General features: G+C 40.7%; 1 protein-coding gene across 5 annotated transcripts in view; it reads left to right on the forward strand.

Moving 5' to 3' along the window:
* Positions 1 to 20612, forward strand: part of specc1 (sperm antigen with calponin homology and coiled-coil domains 1) — an 83364-nt gene extending 62752 nt beyond the window's left edge. For all 5 annotated transcript variants that reach the window (XM_042430698.1, XM_042430700.1, XM_042430702.1 and 2 more), the window contains 4 exons: positions 780 to 882; positions 13871 to 13987; positions 15878 to 15937; positions 19102 to 20612. In XM_042430698.1, coding sequence (XP_042286632.1) covers positions 780 to 882; positions 13871 to 13987; positions 15878 to 15937; positions 19102 to 19191 — 370 coding nt within the window. In that variant the 3' untranslated portion in view covers positions 19192 to 20612. The remainder of the gene's footprint in view (positions 1 to 779; positions 883 to 13870; positions 13988 to 15877; positions 15938 to 19101) is intronic.
* Positions 20613 to 20915: the final 303 nt, after the last annotated feature.

Genomic DNA, 20915 nt, shown 5'->3' on the forward strand with positions numbered 1-20915 from the left:
TAATGGAAATCTTAGAATATCACATAATTCTGGGAGGTACATTAAAGACAGGAAAAATTAAAGAATTACCAAAGAATTGTACAAATGGATCACTTCAATTCTTTATTACAATGCATTTTAATTTTTTCCATCCCTACACAGGCCATTAAATCATTCTAGCGACATTTCCCTTTGTCATTATGTCTCTATGCCTTTAACGGTTTAAGCTACACATAGAGTTAATGTATGTAGTATGTTTTAGAGCTGTCATCCTGTATGAAATATTTCCACTGTACATGAATGCATTAATTAGTTTACTTAATTATCTCATTATTGTAATGTGTTACATTATAAGGTGGTTTTCAGCTGTTCATCTTACTTTTCTGATCTAAAAAGTAATGTTTACGAAATAGTGAGGAGTAAAAGTTTAAGGTCCCTGAAGCATCCTCACGAGAAATCTGGAAAGAATGATGTTACGTGTAGAAGTTATTTCTTACAAAGGATTGTCGTCTGGGGAAGAATGCTTACCGAAAGGAGCACAATGCTAATCTGCTGAAATAGCTCCCAGGAATAACTATGTACTATGAGACATAACTGAAGTATTGCGTGTGGCTAAAACGTCAGTGTGTCCTTATCCAAATATTTATGAAGCTCATGTTCATGTTTGTTTGAGTGTGAATGTGAATTTAACGTTTTTGCAGGGGAATCACACACTACACTTATCATACTGAAGCTGCCTCTCTCTCTCTCTCTCTCTCTTTCTCCCTCTGTGATTGCGGTTCTTATTTCCCTGATGACAGTGTGGAAAGAAAGGACCCTTTGGCTGCACTGGCGCGGGAGTATGGAGGATCTAAGAGAAACGCTCTACTGAAGTGGTGCCAGAAGAAAACAGAAGGCTATCCGGTAGGGATCACAGGCCAGAGACCTCTCTCACATGCAAGTCAGGCTCCATTCACTTTCACACCCTGCTTTTCTCTGCATCTTTGTCTCGCAGTTTTATTTTAGTCTCACACTCTTCAGGTTTTCATTTAAAAGTGAGATGACAGCTCCCACTCCTCCCACCCATTTATATTGAAGGGATGCGGTATTCGGTTCAGTGTAAGCCCTCGGGTACTTATTTTATTTTTTCCAGCCTTCACAGAGGTGTTAGACAGTAGTGGCACATTACTGTGTTTGCAGACACACCATTCACCCACCTGTCATCTCACTGGGGATATGAAGTCCCTGTGGCACAGACGTAATGGAAACAATGAAGCAAAGCGCTCATTGTCACAGATACACTGGATCTGTGCATCTGTGTTTTTATATAGCCCACCTTGTTTTTTTGCATGTCCCTATGCTTATGCATTGTTATTGTGATGTGTTCCCATCTGTGTTCTCCGTGTCCATGGAGCCAAGTGCTGACAATCACCTGGCTTAGCTGCCCCCCTAATACCCAGTTTAAGGAGCCCATTAAGCCCAGTGGGATTAAAGATTTGCCTATGTAATCATCGTGTTTGTGTGCCAGCATGCCAGCTAGCAAATGCTAAAACTCTTAGCACCAGGCAGACTGGTCCCAGCTTGCAAAGTCTAGTTCAAGAGGAAGAGGAGTCATTTCGTCATTCAGATTGAAGATTTATCTTAGTTTTGGGTCTAATAGCATGTAGCTCTGGCATGACCAAGTATGAAAAGGCACAGGTGATGATAACTGCTAAAAATAGACCGAGCTTTCCCAGTGATAAATGGTCTGAACAATGGGATGAGTTGTTAGATCAATAGTTTGTATTTCATATACAGCTCAGTGAACTTTGATTCACCCTTCCCTCCTCTGAGGTCGGGTGTTTAATGGTCACACTGCGCTGTGTGTTGGTAAAACACACAGCAGATCCTCTGTGATGGAAACATCTGACAAGATGAGATAAAATTGCAGGTGACCAACAGACAGTCTGGTGTTCTGTCTGATAAGATGCAGGACCTGTATACAGACTACGATGGATCACATTGTTGAGATATACACTATGATGTGGGTCTTTGGGCAGCAGGAGTGTGTTTAAAGACACTGGTATATAAATAGAAGATGACTGGTTCAGTACCCATAAATTCCACAGGTTCCGCCACCAGCTGGGCGCTTGTGGAAAAGAAATAATAAGACAAAATTTAATATGAAATGCTACAATCAAATTAAACTTGAGACAGTCGTTAACAAACTTAATTAGATTTGTAAATAGAAGAAAGCATTATACAAACAATCAGTGTACAAATGTGAATTTATAAAACAAGTTTTTTAAAGGGATTCAAAGTCTAAACAAAGTCAGCTGGTCTGATGTCTACACCCCTCTCTGCTGTGTCCTGGGTGAGAGCAATTTAAACGAACTTCTGTCAAATAGTAACCTCACTGGAATTGCAAATCTCAGTTCAGTCCAGGACAGATGGGTCTAGCAACACGAAGCCCTTAATGGCGCCTCATTCCCATTGGTCTGGATTTAACTATGGAACCTATGATCCGCTCTCACAAAGGGCTTAGCAACACAGTGTGATTATTTGCAAGTATCAGGAATGCAGTAAGAAGATTTGGCTACTAGGAGTGTTTCAGTGCGTGGCATAATGAGTCCCCTCCTGGAGTAACTATTCTTGATTCGAGCTGTGATCCTTTATGTTTGTGCATTTTCTCCATGTGCGCCATGTGCCTGACTTGTAATTGGATTCATTCACAGACTATTAGGCAGTTAACCTTAAAATGTCTATTTTTAGAACAAGTGAGTGCCCCTATACTGTATTGTCCTAAGGGCATTTGATCATGATGCATATCTGTTTGCATATCTGATGAATATGTTTTTCCAGAGAACTTGTGGCAGTTTTTCACAAACCTGTTCACAATCAATGTTTTTTTTATCTAAAGAGAATAAAGACAAGAATGCTTTTATAGCCCTGTCTGTTAAACCAGGTTTCCAAGGAACTTCTTAACATATAACATGTAAGACACTAAATATACTGCAGACAATGTGAGGAACTACAACTCTGCTTCAGAACGATTTCCCAAATATTTTGGTGTTCAACTTATGAGGAGGATCAGCAGAGATTTATGAGAACGGCTGTTATTTGCATCTTTATTTTTTCCTTCTTCTAGTGAATTCCATCACCTCCTACAGGGATTTCTGTTTCTGAGGATAAGGCGTTGATATGGATTGTATGTTTGCGTAAGTGACGTCTAGTGTTTGCGCATTAGTTACCGTACGAGGAGCCTAGTTGAGTGCTCTGCAGCAGGACATATGTGACCACTGGCCCCACCTCATGTTGAGCAGAGGGAAAAGGTTACTGTCAGAGGGCGTGTTAAGCTTCATATGTCTGCTGAAAGGTCAGGCTTTTTCAGTGTCATGTGGCCTCGGTCCGCACCGAAGCCACCAATTACAGGCCTAATGACCGGAGAGACTGCTTGATCTGTCACACAGTTTGTAGTTCCAGGACAGCGAAGGCACAGAGACTACAACGGTCGCCTGATAGACAACCACATCCACGATGCTCGCTTTTTCTTTCTCTTTCTCTGTCATGCTCCTGTTCTGATAAAGGTTAGTGAGGTTCAGTGTTATCAATACATCCACATGCACTTTGTGGCCCCTCTCCTCTCTGCTGTGGACTAAGGTCATAAAGGTAATAACTCAATACTAATTGGCTCTTTAGTATAGAGTCACCCATTTGTAATTTATGTTTGGCCTCTTGAGGCAGCATAATTAATGGTCACTTTGAAGAGGCAGCTTTGACCATCGACGTTCGCTTCCATCTTCTCTCTGCTTCCAAACGGAAGAGTCAGGAAACAAGCTCTTATATCATTTTCATCTGCGGAGCCAGAAAAGCTGCTGTGAGAGACGGGAACAAAGCCGATGGGAGGGTCAGCCCCGTGCCAGTTGTTATTACAGTCCTATTGTTGGCGGACATTTCAGTCAAACTGCAGCCTAATTAAAGTGAAACCGAAAACGGGGCTATTGTAAGCCTGCTGGAAGATCATTTGATGTTTAGGTGCAAATAGCTGCCGAGGGCACAGTAAATCTGTCTGATTATAGCCGTACACAAAGCCTGATGTCACCCTTAACCTATCAATAAAGGAACGAGAGACATGTGTGCCTGTGATTACCACAAGAAGAGAGTGAAATGAGACCACAGTGTAGGGTATGGCGTGCTAAAAGAACTATGAAGTGAAATTTCCAAATTCCAATTAAAATCTGGCTTAAAATATTTGATAGCATCGTCCAGCCTATTGTGCTGTATGGTAGTGAAGTATGGGGTCCACTCAGTCATCATAAACATACAGTAGCTATAAGTCTTAAATTAGATTTTCAGAATTTAAGGTCATGAGAAATAAACTTCCCCACAGGGTTCACTTATATAAATATGGTTGGGTCTTCGGTCGCGACTCAGTCCGGTCCAGCTGTTTCTTTTTGTAAAGATTTTTTGACAGTTCTTAGCATGCAGTTCATTCAAGGTGATTTTACATATGATTGTTATATGGAGATACAAAAATATCCCTATTAATGTTGTCAAATTGATTTCAAACAAGTTCAGCCCTAATGTGCATTTGTTTTGCTGTGGAAAGGGTATTACATTTTCTCTGTCGAAGGTCTTTAAAAGGTCTTAAAAAGTATCAAATTTGATTTAAAAAAGTGTGCAGCAACCCTGTATATGCAGAATTCTGCAGATACATTTTCAAGTACACAGAAAAACACCAAGCAACGCATGTCGAGAAGAATTAGGCAAATACCTAATACCTGATAATTAACATTCAAAAGAGAGCACTCAAATTTCTTAATCAACTTAAATCCAGCTCCCTAGACACCCTCCATTCCAAAGCCCTCTAAATCCAAGAGCTGAGCCCAGAAAAGAGTCCCCTATCTCAGTTGGTAATGAGACTAACTGCCTCCTCTCAGACACACTCTGACCAGTCTCACACCAACACTGCTCTCCAAACGCCAATCAAAGTAAACTAAATTATAACACAATGTAAAGAAACCTATCTGGGAAATTAGAAAGAAGAAACTAAAAGCCAAAGTAGATTAGAACGTTATCTGGCCCTGAAAGGAGATTATGAATCAGCAGAATATCTCTGTACTGTCAGAGACAGAAAGCAGAGACAGATCCTCATCAAGTACACGCTCAGTGACCACAAATCGGCAATTGAAAAGAAAAAACCATGGCAACCGAAAGAAAACAGAATATGTGGTCACTGTTCGACAGGTGAGGTTGAGACAGAGATGCACTTCCTCCTACAATGTAAAACAATGAAATAGGAGCATTTACTGTAACAAGTTTAACTCTGTAGTTTCAGATTTCAAAGAGCGTAGTGAACACTCAAAACTCTCCCAGAAGATGATAAGACATATCTTGCTGCCCAATATATATCAACATGCCACAACCTGACAGACAGTGAATGACCTACACACACACACATACATGCATAGGACATCCTGTACATATATATAATTAATATATACCAAACTTAATGTTGTGTTACAGTTCATATTATTGTTATTATGTACTGTCCAAATATTTGGACATATTGTACTTAAATGCTAAAACTATAAAAGTTAAGTGATTGTGAGATGCCAGGTTACATGTGGCTCTGCAAATGCAAGCTTTTCTGTTTATTCAATGTATACAGCATACAATGAAAAAACCATGATGAAAGCAGTCACCATGGTCTACGTGCCTTAAATCATGCATTTGATCGCAGTTACCATGGCCTACGTGTCTTCAATCATGCATTAGGTCACGCCACAGGTATGAGTCTATGTATGTGTGGACGTGTGTGTAGGTGTAGCTAGAGAAAGATAAGGGAAAACATGGCAAATGACATGCATTTAAACACTTACACAGGGGTAGGATGGCAGTGCTGTCACCAAGGAGAAGAGCCCTTCATCCCCTTAAGGGAGAGCATGGTGTGTTTACTCATCAACTACCACCATACCCCAGTAATGCAGAGGTCCTCAGCTCAGTACCTGACCTGTGTTAAACTCTCAGCGGAGGATGAGATGTGAGCCCAGACAGACTCTGTCGCACCTCAAATGTCAGATTCTGGGAAGCACAGATCGATCAGTGAGGACCTTAAGCTGGCTCTGATTGACTCTGCCCTGTGGGAGAGACTGAAGGAGCCTCTCACAGGAAATTAGTATTCACGAGGGATCTTGTGCACGTGCATAAAAGCATGTCTGAAACTGGCTGTTTTGTGTTTTCCACAGTGGCTGTAATTATTTACACTCTCTCTGTGTTCATTTTTTTTCCTGCCATCCACCTCAAAGTCTTTACATTGTTTAATTGGACTACAAGGAATTGCGATCACAAAGCGAGCTGGACCATGTTCATGTCTAATTTTGAAGTTTTTGATTGAAAATTCTTATATATTTTTGTTAAAAATTTTACTATAATTGTGAAAAAAAACCTATCCTCTTGTCTACCTGCTGTGGTTTCACAGTAGTGCCCATTTCATCACTACTGATCAGTCATTCTCAGTGAAGTAAAGACTTTCTTGAACAGCTGGTCTGGTGGCCTGTTGTGAAATGTGCTGCTGTATATTTATCAGACTCTTTGATGTCTTAATTTAGGAGAGCTCCGGACACTTTTTAAACTTTTTTTTTTTCTCAATTAACCATAGAAGCCAAACAAAAATAAATGCTCTATTTGTTCAAAATGGGAACAATGAGCAAAGGCTCAGAACATTAGGCTCAGCTGGGTCTGACAGAGCACAGCTCATCCGGCCCTGTCTGGGAAACTGTCTCACACACACATACACACACACACACACACACATACAAAGCCATTGAAGAGACAGGAATGGACCCCCAGGCGAGGGAGGAATGGAGGTCTGACATCGAGGAGGGGGAGAGGGTTGAAGTTCAAAGACTAGAAATTACTGTAAGTTCTAATAATGCAGGATTAATAGTAGTAGTGGTGTGAGTGACATCATCAGTGCAAGGTAACATAGTAGAGGGCTCACTGCAGTTGAAAATGTCTGGAATATCTTATGTATTTATCTAATGCTAAATAATCATAATGACCATAATATGTCGGTCAAATCTGAGTTTAAACCTGCTTAAGACTGAAAGTCCTTGACGTTATCTGAACTTAAGTGCAAAAAAAACATGCATAAGTAAACAATCCTTGACACCTGGAAGTGGTAGTGCTAAGTGGTTATTTAATTCACTCTTCTAGTCTGAGAGGTGCAGATAAATGTTCTTGGTATAACAATAGAAGGAAATGCTGTGCTGCCTAATTAAAGAAACACTGACATTTTGAGAAATGTGCTTGTTTGCAGTCTTTCTAAGAATCAGAAGAGAAAATGAATGTTCAGTACAGGGAGAGGTCCAGGATGTGTTGAGCCTAGCTCAGCAAAAGCAACAGAGGCAGGGCAAGTTAAGTGATTTATGGACATAAAAAAGAAGCCAGTTTTAAAAACAATATGGTCGTATTTAAAGATACAAAGTCATAAAATCAGAAGGACATATTGAGTCCAAACTCTGTGATAATCTAAATCTCTTTTATATCATCTTATGATTCATCAGATAGGTGAACGTTTTTAATTAAAGGCAGATCTATCCTAAAGCATCAGTACAGGTGACCTGTGTACTTCTGTGTCCTCTCTGACCCGCGCCGCCCTCCCCACTCTTTATCTGGTCCTGTGTGCAGAATGTGTCCATTAAATTGTATGTAGACAGGCTGAGTCTAGAGAGCAGCACTCCCCAGCTCCACCGGCTCTGTGACCTTCCCAGCTGCCCCGTCTTCATCTTCATGGTCCCGCCTGCCTGGGCTTTCAGCCTGTCATTGCTCATGACTGTGATTCATTGCAAGGTCTATTAGGGCGTTCCCCCTTCTCTCCCATCTCTGTCGTTCTTAGCCTCTCCGTTTAAAACTTTCTTTTCCTATTTTTGTTTTCTTACTCATACTTTCATTTTTATTTTTGCTCCTTTCTCACATCATTTTCAGTTATTTTTCTTCTTGTTCCCCAACGCATTCAATCCCACTGACGCAGAGAGGTTCTCTGAGAGGAAATATACTAAGCTCATCAGTCAGACGACTCTCTCAGGCTTGATGTCTCCTGCTTTCACCCTTTAGACTAATGGCTTTTTAACAAACCATGTGTGCGTGTCACAGTTATCCTCCTTCCTCCCCTGCCTGCCGTGTGCTGCATTGTGCTTTGGCATTGTGTTTTTACATTCTTTATCTGTAAGCAAGAGCTTAATATTGCAATAATGGCACGTTGACATCCGGGGTCAAGTGTTATGAAAACACAATAGCGGAGGGGCTTTACTCCTTGCTACTGAACGTGTCAAAAGTCCAGTAGCATTTACATAGAGCTGCAGAGAGCACACACCCATCTTGTATTGCTGCACACAGTGTTGAAGTGCTGTCTCTGTGGTGTTTAGTGCTTGGCTCGTGTCCAGCTCATCTGTGAATTCCATTTCCAAATGTTTTACAGCATATAGAGGTTGTTGTCCAGGCAGGATGTGACATGTCCTTGGCCTGTAATGTCCTCTGCAGCAGTTACTCTGCAGGATGAAGTTCTATGTAGAACTGAAATGATCAGCAGAAAAATTATCCTCAACAGTTTTGATGATTGATTGAAGTCATTTTTTCAAAGAAAAATGTTGAAGAGCATCTCCACTGTGATGATTTGCTTCTTTTCTCTGTTTTATATCATTGTAAACTGAACTTCTTGATGTTTTGGACTGTTAGTTGGACAAAACAAGTTATTTGAAGAAAACAACTTAGACTCTGGGAAACTGTGATGGGCGTTTTCAGATGTTTCTGACTTGATAATAAGAAATAATTGTTAGTTGCAGTCAAATGTTTAGTGAACTCTGCAAAAAAATTAAAAAAAATTCGATTAAATCTACAAAAACAGATCAATTTTCCACCAGTTTTTCAACTTCTAGCAGCTTCTAATGTACCTGCAAATATTTCACTGTCTGCATTTTGTGACATCGTTAAGATCTTTCAAATAACCGGTCCCTTTTTATTAAAAAGTGTGCAGTATTAAAAGGCAGAGAATGAATGCTGTACCATCGGGCCATTCTAGTCTATCTAAGAATGTGTGTGTGTAGTTTATTACCTGCTTTAAATGTCATTTTCACCCTTGATTTAACTATTGATACAATCATAGATCATATCTGCTTTAAACTTGGAGGCAGGCCAAAGCCAATATACATAGATTAACTTGACGTTCTCTTTTTTTGCTCTCTCTGTTCAGTCCTCTCTTTGTACGATCCACTGTTTCTCTCTCATACTCTCTTTCTCTGAGCCCTAAAAAGCGACGGCTCTGCCTTTTGTGCCGAGCGAGACGCTTCCTGTCGCTTGATGCTGTGTTTGCTTTTCTGAGCCGGCTCCCAGAGAGCTGTTGTTGTCCGCTGCTGTTTTAGCATTCATGCCTCTCCCTCTTTTCCTACCCTGAACGACCCCCAACCCCCTCGTCCTCTTTCTCTCCCACCCTGAACTCGAACATACCTACCGGCCCTGGCCTGGATTAGGACATGTGCTCTCCTCAGACTACCACAACACCCAGACACACTCTCCCTCACATATTATGTACAAACTGCCCTCTGCAACCTCTTTTATCAGCTTATTTGTCATTGTCTCTCTTGGTCTTGGGAGTCTCTGGGTTCTGATTAACCCTCTATAACTCCCTCTATGTGTGTGTGTGTGGGTTAATGTGCACATACATCACACACACTCTCACGCTCAGTGCTACGGCATCAATTAAAGAGTACGGTTTAGACCTGCTCTATGTGAAAAGTGCCCTGAGATAACTGTTGTGATTTGACGCTATATAAATAAAACTGCCTTGACTTGACTTGACTAGACTACTAGTGGTGCTGCTGAGCCAGCTAAGAGAGAGAAGAGGGGAGTTATGAGAGGAATGTGGGCTGACATGACTCCACAGGTCTGCCCTCCAGACATAACAGACAGGCAGTGACTGATGGAGAGGAGAGTCGTGCATCAAACCACTCTCGCTTTCAGCCTCTGTTACACCATCTCAGCCTGCAGATGAAAACGAGATTACCAAAATGTTACCTGCAGAATAGAGATCACTTAGCTTTTGAGAGTTACGTAAACATTTCCGTAAATTGATAGTATGTGCTGATTAGTATCCATGTGGTGATTAAATAGGCGGTTGTTGATGTAAATGATGTTTTGGTGATTGTTTTAACACACAAACTGGCTGTATATCGTAAACAAAGCCTGAGCCCAGGACTATGCATCCTGTTTTGCTTCATTAAGATGAAACAGCTGCTCCTTCAGATCCCATTGTGACCATCAGTGCTCTGTGGCTTTGGACAGAAATAACTGGCCACACAAACGCATAGATGAGATGAGCAAACAACGCTCATTGGCATGCCGTAAGGAATATTCAAAATCTAACAATTTCAGATTCAGGAATATGATTAACAATAACATAATTAACAATTTACTGTATATTAATATGAACCAATCATGACTTTGTATGACTAAACAGGATCTACAGCCATGGAGGAGGCTCTGTCAGGCTGTGCTAAATGCTAAAATCAGCATGCTAACATGCTCAAATTGCAAATTATGTTTAGCAGGTGTAATGCTTACCATGTTCACCATTGAAGTTTAACATGTTTAACATGTTAGCATGCTATCATTTGCTTATTAGCACTGAATTTTATGTACTGCTGAGGCTGATGGGAAGTATAGGACTGGACCTGATGATGGTGCTGGGGGGGGGTCACCAAATTTTTAGATCCTGTGGGGAATGTGAATGTAGAAAATTTCATGGCAATCCATCCAACAGCTGTCGAGACATTTTACTGAAAACCTCATGGTGGTGCTAGAGGAAGAATCAGGGAATCACCAAAGTCAGCAGGATTCATCCTCTGATGACCATGAATGTCGGTACGGAATTTCATGGCAATCCATTAAACGCTTGTCAGGATATTTCAGTCTGGACCGAAATGGTCGACCGACCGATTGACTGACATCGACATCCTTAGAGCCACACCACCACATGGCGAAAAACTAGATGAAAATAAGATCACATTCAGCTAAAGACATAGTTTCATATCAGTTACAAGTACTAAACACAGCTAGGCTCACATCAGTGTGAGTATGAGCTCCACAACCAGAAACCATGAAACTGTTTGCTCTTGTCCCACAGTCGTCTTCTTGGTCAACCTCATGACTTGAAACTACATCCAACTTCAAGCTGAGTGAACTGGTCTCCATAAAGCCAAAGCACACAAGTGAAGGCAATCAGACATAACAAATCTGTCAACACTTCTTGGGAGCTCGGGGGATATTCATTACTGGAGAGACTCAGAGCTGTGATTTTTAATTCTTGTCCTCAGGAGCCAGAGTTCTGTCGTTTCTCTGTCCTATCAGGTAGTTAATTACATTCACCTGGCCTCACATGTATGGATCAGTCCCTGATTAGATTATAGAATGAAAATCAGCAGGTCTCTGGTCCTCAGGGCCAGGCACTGAAGACAGTAAACAAACATATGATTGCATGTCCAATCTCTCACATCTCACTGGTGCTAATGCTGTGTGTACAGATGCACCGATGTACCCAAAGATATTTAATGCAGTGCTTTATCCCAAACAACTAAAAAAAACAATGTTTCTATTCACTTTTTGAACAGGTTTTCAATCGCTGTGTTTGATGTTGTTTTGATTTTTTCTGCTTTTTGTTGAATTGATTGAATTGATTACAGTATGTCTGCTAGTCTCACCTAGACAGACAACTCACCTCCCAGCTAGACCAGTACCACACACATCCACAGCAAATGCTGTGTGCGCCAGTGGGAAATTGATTTTAGGAAAGAGGAGAATTTCAGCATGTACACATTGGGCTACAATCAGACAATAGTGTAATAATGTGTAATATATTGGAGGTTTGTTTCCTCACTAGCAGCATGGCTGTAGGGATGGCAATATTTGTCTTTTATTTGGTCCAAACCGAAATATCTCAACAACTATTGGATAGATTTCCATGAAATTTTGTACAGACATTCATTGTGTCCATGAGGATGAAGTCTCCTGACTTTGGTGATGTCCAGTTGTTCCTTTAGAGGCACCATCGAGTTGACAGTTTAGTTTTTTAGTGAAATGTCTTCAAAACTTTGTGTTTAGTGCTATTTAGTAACTGTTACCATACCAACATGCTAAACTAAGATGTGAACATGGTAAACATTATACCTGCTAAACATTAGCATGTTAGCATTGCCATTGTGAGCACGCTGTTGTTATTCTTGTTATTTTTAAAGCAAGATGTGAAATTTTCATATTCAGTTATTACACACATATTCATATTGTTGCATGTCTTGTCATGTCGAACATAATGTTCACACATCTGCTTTTAAATCTCTTTATGTCCACCTGCACTGGATGGTGGCTCTGGATCAGAGTGCTGTAGATTTCCCAGGATCGGTGTGTGAATGTGTTAAGTATTACTTAACACATTTATTGTGAGGTGCAGAAATTCACTAGATTTAAAATTGAAATGGGAACTTGAATTGATCATTAAACTGTGAAAGAGTGATTAGCATTCCATGTGTAGAAGGCAACAAACTTCCACTAACTTTAAAAGATGGAGGGAATTCAGATGGAAGAATTTAATTTGCTTCTTTATTACATCCCACATAAAAAATAAACAACTGGGTAAACAGAAGCAATATTGGAGACAGTGTGGGCAAATTAAGGCCAATCACTCACATATTTTCTGGTCATGTATAAAAATACAAACAGGGTTATTCAGATTCTGGAGGAGATTTTATGTTACAAGATTCCCAGGGGGCCACAGATTGAATACCTGGGATTAATACCTGGTGACATAATTCAGGACATCTATTTCTTCAAACTCCGCATACTTGCATGTAAAAAAAAACATCACGAGGAGCTGGTTGTGACCCCCCAAAAGACCAGGACAGTAGCTGGACATTGTACAGGAAATATAGTCCGTGGAAAAACTGACTCCTTATCTAAGGAAGAATGCCGGGGAAAATGGGCTGCATACAAGAGAAAGGATGGGCCGTGTTCTCAGTAGGACTGAATAGAATGGATCAAAGGTTGTAAAGAGAGAGTAGTGCCCCCTTTTATTTTTAGATTTATTTTTATTTTTGTTATTAATGTTGTTTTGTTGTGGATTTTGTTCAGTTTAAAGTAGTTGAATGGATACTGTGCATGCCACATAACTGCAGCGTCCCTGCTTTGACTCCAGCCAGTGACCTTTATTGCATGTCGTACCCATCTCTCTCTCTCTCTCTCCTTGTTTCCTGTCTGCCACTTCACTATCATCTATCCAACAAAGGCAAAAATGGCACAAAAAAAATCTTTATCCTTAAAAAGTGAACCAAAAAATAACCAAAAATTAAATAAATAAAAAGTTTTTTAAAAAAGAAGTATGTGAGCCGTGAGGGAGACACCGGAAATAACTGATCTATCCAACGGGGAGCCTGCAAACACCCAACAATGGCCTGGAGGAAGTATTTCCTTCAAACACTCTACTCTTATCAGACTGTGAATACCCTGAATACAGAGTGTGAGGTGATGATGCTCTGTGAATTGCACACGCACACAAAAAACAACAAACTGGACGTGCCGCTATGCACGTTCTTCACCCAGAGGAGAGATCAGAGAGAACCACAGAGGCTTAAAGGGGATCTAAGAAGATCCTTCAAACATCCTCCAAAGGAAACATGACCCACACATAATAGCATTACATTTTAATTTTCGTGTTGTTTCCTGTGGTTCTGTGACTTAATGGCTTTTTTTTATTGCCTGTTCATGTTGCCAAAAGACTATTAGCTCTTCCACTCAAATTACGGGCATTTTAAGCTTATTATGAGTGTGTGATATTGATCGTGGTTTGTGTGACCTCTATGATTTTTGTCTTTTTTCCGATTTACAGAATATTGATGTGACCAACTTCAGCAGCAGTTGGAGTGATGGACTGGCTTTTTGTGCCCTCTTGCATACATATCTGCCCGCCCACATCCCCTACCAGGAACTCATCAGTCAAGATAAGGTAGAACACTATCAGGAAGACTACACACACACACACATGCACACACATGCGCGCACACACACACACACAAAAAAAACAGGTACAATTCTCATGTTACCCCCTTATCCAATTGCTGGCTCAACTGCATACTTGGGTTCAGACATCACTTCGGTCATGACCCACACAAAGTTTTTACATCCATATGTGAGCAATTCTGTGTGTTCGTGTCAGTTCGTAGCAGAAGATTGAGCTACTTCACACGTACAGCGCAGAGTTTCGATGGCTCAATTAACCACAAGGGTCACTACAACACTTCCTGACTGGAGGCTTTTCTGAGAAAATTCAGAAATTTAAAAACAAAATGATTTCATGAAGATATCGATCTGTCAGACCTCCAGCACGTGTTCAGGAAACGCAGTCACATTTGCTTGGAAACAAGTTGTTTGTTTTTTTTTTCCTCAAAAGTATAGTCTGAATGTCCTCTCTGATTAATGAGTCCAGCAAACAAACTGCACCTTCAGCCTTTTGTTGTCCTGTCTTCTATTTAGACTTGCAGAATTGTGTCTCCAAAATAACACCACACATAAAGCCACAATAAGTTGTTTGTGGAAAATGTGAACCTATAAACTGTGAAAATGGTCTGCTTACACAGTGCAGGTCTGACAGAAGAATGTTTGCCAAGAGGAAAATAAAATCCCTGTAATGCTTTGAAGCTATTTTGCCAAGAGTCATTTTTTCCACCATTAAGCTGCACATTAACAGACTTCCTTTATGAAGTTGTATACATTTTATAAGCCTGCCATATTGTCCACACAGCATTAACAGACACCCTGAGGATGAATTATGAATGTGGCGTTTGTGTAGTCGAACTGTAAGTGATCCCAGGCACAGAGCAGCAGCTATAGCTCGGTGTTGACAGCTCTGCAATGTGGACATGCAGGTGGTATATACAATAACGAGCTGGCAACTTTGCAAACAATATGGTTCCTCTGCAGGTCTTTCAGTCTACTCCAAGATTAAAACAATAGACAAACACCTCAGAGCAGACCTGACACATCCTACGTGACAAATGAAGGCGTGTGCGCACGGCCTTGTCGATGTGAATGCGTAACATTAAGCTGATGACAGAGACATTGCGTGGCCCATCTCTCTGAATAATTCAATAGACGCGTGTTGGCTTTAATAACTCTTGCTGAGTGACTTTCCCCGAGGCCCAAACACCCAACCTCTTCCCAGTATAATCTGTCCTTCCAGTAATCCCATTACTGCCCTCCTTCACCCTTTATCATAGATGTTTTTAAGAAAACAACTTTATAGATGGATTTATTGTATATTTTTGGTGAAACAGGGGAAGTTTGTTCTTTCAAGAACCAGTCTACACCTGCAGAACTAATTATTAAGACTTTATAATTTTCTAATTAATCATTCCAGCTGTGCTGATGTCTAGAGACAGTTAATATGATGGTTGAAGTGATTGTGAGAAGCATTAGATATAATGTTCATGAGTTCAGCTGCTCACTTCCATTTATAGGACAGTTTTTGTTTCACTCGTTAAGTTTTAAATGATCATTTCTTGTTTGTGGAGAAATTCCCATAGAAAGAGACAGAAATCTACAGAGATTCATTTCATGTGGATGTTAATTAGGCTCACAGACGTGTCTGTTTTTGCCCAGTGTAGCTTTGCACTTATCAAATAAACATAAGAGATAATATAATACACTGAAATATGCACACAAACAAGCCAAGGCTCACAGATGTATAAAGCTGCATTTTTGGTGTTTGTGGGATTCGTGAATGTATTTGTGAGTTTATTGTTGTTGTACTAAACTCTGTGTGTGGTACTGAGATATAACAGCGAGTAGAGAATGGCGGCTTCAGTGTCTCAACACCCAATGGTTTGTTTTTCTTCAGGTCCGGAATCTGACCCTGGCTTTCCAGGCGGCCGAGAGCATTGGCATCAAACCCTCCCTGGTGAGTTGAGCTGCCACACACACACAAACACACACAAACCCACAGGTTTACTTAAAGGTAGAGTCAGTGATTCTGGGGAAAGATTGTTCTTTTATATACTTTTTGTCAAACATGCAGACATACAAACTATTTTGGTTGCTGCAGCTGACAGACGGCAGAGACGCTGAACGCAGGTTGAGTGAGAAGTGGGGAGGCGGCAGAGAGGCAGAGCGTGGTTGGACTGTTGTACCCACATGAGATGAATTTTTTTTTGCACTCGTGATAAAGTGTGAGAAGAACAGAAGTGACTCTACAGCTGACACATCGTTCTGGATTTCACCATATTTCTCTTTTGGTTGTTGTCTTGGCAACACATGTCTGTAAATTTGGGGGACGGAGCTTGTGAAGGAGCAAGAAGGGAGGGACGTATTTGTTTTTTAGGTTAAATATCAACTATCTTTCTCCAGAATGACTGACTCCACCTTTAAGTCACTTTCTGGGGTATTTACATAGACATATATCAATCAGTGTTTAACCAACTGGGGAAACGGCTTTTGTCTCCAGTTGCACAATCAACTGGTCTTAAGTCTGGTGTGTGTCCCTGAAAGTGACTTAAGTCATACACACACACACACACACACACACAGAGGGATCCATTGATTAGACGAATTGGAAACAGTACACTTTGATTTGTCAAACTTACAGGATGCTTCAGAACAGAGACGCCCCAGAAGCTTTTTATTGGACCATTTTTACTGGACCATGACAGTCATGAGCTTATCTCTGTCATATCAGTTACCGACTCTTTTATTGCTGGATCGCCTCGAGCATTTTATTCCAGCACTGCACACTGGAGATCTATGAGACTTTGCTTCAAGAGAAAAAAATAAGCTAATTCATAATTCAGATATAATTGGGTTTGATTAGCTTTGTTGGTTTGTGAATCAGCAGCTTTCCTCCGAAATGATTGAGAAACAAGCAGCTGCTCCGCTGAAGGAGGCTAAGAGAGCACTTAGTGAGATAACCTCAATGTTTCGTCATGTTGTAAACAAACACAGTGAAATGTGCTTCATGTAGCAAGTCTAGAGTGTCCACTCCTTTAGAAGAACAGTTTTAGGGTGGATTTCCTTTTCCTTTCTCTTTAAGATTAAATATTCTAAATAAGACTGAATAAGCAACAAAAAGTTCAAGTTTGGGGAAAAATAATTATCGTTTGCTAAGAGTTTAAGACTGTGTTCAGTCTGACTTTAGCGCTGTGTGGAAAAAACGCAGCGCTCTCATTCATTTGAATGAGAAAAGATAACCTGATAACTTTCCAGAATTATAAAGCGCTTGTTTGGATGGATCTATTACTCAAACTGGACTTCCTCGATGGTATTTCATCGTCTCACCAGTGCCTGAAACAACTCGTCTCCACCAAGCAGCCCCTTACGTTTTTTTAAACACAGCGTTCTTTTGGGTCTGAGTGCCCACTAACACTCAAAAACAGAGCTAATCTGCATCATCAGGACTGTGTGGGTGTTTGATCAGATCTGATTGAAGGTGATTTAACCTGAGCCTCGCCCACTACATACTTTAAACCAGTGAGAAAAATCTCTCACATGACACAACCAAAACTGTTCTAACTTTGGCAGAAAACAGTGTGATGAGGCAGAATCTAACGTTCATACCAGGAAGCTGAGTGAGAATTTTTTTTTACTGAGGTCTTTTTAAATCAGGTGCAAACAGAATTCAAACAAAATCATCATGTTTTTAGTTTCAGGTCATAGATGTCAGGAGCTGTTGTTCATAAAAACATCACACACACACACACACACACACACTGCCTTTATGTTTTTATTTTCACTGCATTCACTGTATTTTCTTCATTCTCATATAAAACACACACATCACTGCCAGTGAAAGTGTGGCCACCAGACCAGGTGAAGTTAATTGCTCACACTCTTGGTTACAGTACGTCCAGTGAAAACAGAAAAAAAAAAAGATTTAGAGGAATAATCTGCTGCAGTTTTGCTGCCAGCAGGAATGAAATATTTCTTGTCTGATCTTTCCTCTGTACATACTGATGGCACCTCAGCTGCACTACATCATTTAAAATATCTTGGAAGTGATTACTGATTACTGCCTCCTGAGACAGAAACTAACATGACCTCCCTGTTTTACATCTGTGCATGACGTCTTGCCTTGTTACCCTCTCTCTGATGACAGCTTCTTGTTTTAATGTGCATGATAAAACAGATGAATGTGTTTTGATTTTTTTCCAACTAAAGATAATTGCTGTATGATGACTTTGAAAACACACAAATCAATCCTAACGGCTCATTCGCTCTAAATCTGGAGGAGCCAGCAGGACGTCTAGGAAGTGATTTATGTGATTTAAATGTTTCACTGAGACCAAAGTTCACATTTCTTTGACTTATTAATTCTCCATTACATGCTTGTGGCTGCCAGTTTGGATATGGTTAACTTGTTCCCATGTCAGTGACTTAAAAATACTATAAACAAATAAATTACAGGAACTAGACTGCCACCGGCTGTCTCTCTAGTCTACTGATTGTGTTTTACTCTCCATTCATCTGCTGCATTAACAAAGCCTCAGATACAGCTCAGAGAGAAGAGGTGACTGTGTACAGGAAGCTGCCGTGACACTGGCTCGACATGGAGTCATGTGAAAGCCTGCTTCACTGTCTGACTCATCACTGTCGGCCAGGATTTGTCTCCGAGCGTCTCGCTGCAGCTCCGCACAGCTGATCAGAGTCTCATAGTCTGTAGATTAGAGCGCAAATGCAATTGAAGTAACCATGAAGAATGCAAAGGATGACATGGTTTTGGGTCGCGTCTGTGCGTCTGTTTTGATAAAAAGTGCACATGTTGCATATTTTTTTCTGTGTTCAAGTGTTTAAAAAGTAATTGGGCTAATGGGGGTGCTATAAGATTTTAAAGCCCTCACATTCATATTAATCGCATTTGGCAAACGCTTTTTTTTTATGATCACACGTTTAGCTTTCCCTGCAGAATACATTAACTATTTGTATAAAAAACAGATTTAAAGAGCAGAATTTGGCTCCGGCTGATTAACCTGGTGTTCATAAAGCTCAAAAGTTTTACAAACTCTAAAATACACTTGTTCTGAATCGCTGTTCTTTCCCTCCTCTCTCTCTCTCTCTCTGTGACTGTACAAACAGGACATCGAGGAGCTGATGAAGACCGACAGGCCGGACTGGCAGAGCGTCATGCAGTACGTCTCTCAGATCTACAAGTACTTCGAGACCTGACCAGCGGAGGGAAGAGGAGACCGATGAAGATCGGAGGCACTGCAGCACTTTTCTGCCGCCGTCTGTCAGCACTACATTCACCTTCCAGACAGACCGAAAGTTGCAAATTCTACCTTCTCCCGCTCGCTGTTTGACACTAGAGACTCGACTCTGACGGACCGCTCTGCTCTGGAGAGCTTTCAAACGGTCACGGAGCTGCTGTTTTCTCATTTCTCATTAACAGGACACCACAGTCAGTGTCGTGGCCCAAATTCAGCAACACTGCAGTCAGTGAGAACATTGTCCTGTTTTCATTTTTACAAACTCAAGGTGTCAGTGGAGCATCTGATTCACAGACAAATGACAGCAGGTGATATTAGATTAATATCAAGCCTTGTAGTGGCACGTAGCACAACAGCGTTTTGTTCATCCCTTTATATTGACTTTGAAAGACTTTCTTTTGAAGATAATATAATGATATAATCTATTGAAATGAGAGATATTTTTTGCAGACATTCACATTTTTCAGATGTTTGTGCACTCAGTCCCCACGTCACTGTGCTTCCAACACTTTTCTAAAGGTTATTTGCTAATTATCGGTGTTGTTTGTGAATCAAATGCTCTGTGGAAATGTTCTGACCTTTGTGTCGTTTTGAACACGTGCCAAATTTTTCTGCCAAAACACAATCTATACAAGACTATCTATGCATGGTTAAAGTGTAACATTCTGTCTGTGTGCTCAGTGTGACTGAAAAACATGCAGTGAATCAGAGTGAATTCAACTTTTGGTAAATTTTTGGCCCATTTTACCTAAATGTTGCTCAATAGAATCAATCACTTCTCTTGCTGAGTTCTTCCTGTAAACGAGCTGGAGTGACAGGTTTGAGTTGAACTGAAGCTTTTATATTTTCCACTTCAAATGTGTAGTAGAGATTAGACAAACCCTCGCTGCCATCTGTGACCAGACGCTAAAACAACTGAACACTGCGAGAGTTGCTGAATAGTTTTGTAGAAATATTTTTTATGAAAAGAGATCTCTACGTTCGGCAAGCGTTAAGGATCGGCTGAATCAAAGCATCGTACCGTGCCATCCTGTGCCGTTTCTTCCCATCAAGACTCTCAAACAACTGTGGTACTGCAGCTGCTTTGCTAAACAGATATCTATATTTCGCATGCCATGTTAAATTATGAAGGAGAGAATAACTTTTACATCTTAGAGTCGAGGCGCTACACGTTCTCTGTGGCGTGATTTAGAGAAGCCTCCATTTGCAGATGCCCTTATGTTTTGAAAGATAAAAGTGTTATTTATTTATTTACAAGAAATGCATCCTGAGAGGTGACAATGTGCACAGAAACGTATGCAGTTTTCTATTTACGGATGTCAGATTTGGAGACCTGTTGGATGAATATTGCTTAATAAAGGATTGTCAGGTTTTCTTTTTTTTTTTTCATGTATTCTTTTGTGTAACAGTTTGGCACATGATGCACAGTTGTTGAGTGAGAAGCTACTGTATTGTGTGAACTCAGCAGCCTCTCAGTGTAGCACTTTGTGTGTTTTAAACATATTCTTGTCTTGCTCCAGTTTAGGTTAAACTGCTTTTCCACTGTGCCCATTAAAGCTCTGTGCCAGGGTTGTAAAACCTTTGGGTATGTGGGAACACTGAGTGGAAAAGGGTTGCCTGCTTCTCTCGCGCGCACATGCACACGCGCGCACACACACACACACACCTTTCAAGGCAGAATAC

Source organism: Thunnus maccoyii, chromosome 13, assembly GCF_910596095.1.
Source record: "Thunnus maccoyii chromosome 13, fThuMac1.1, whole genome shotgun sequence".
In the NCBI taxonomy this organism is placed as follows: Eukaryota; Metazoa; Chordata; class Actinopteri; order Scombriformes; family Scombridae; genus Thunnus; species Thunnus maccoyii.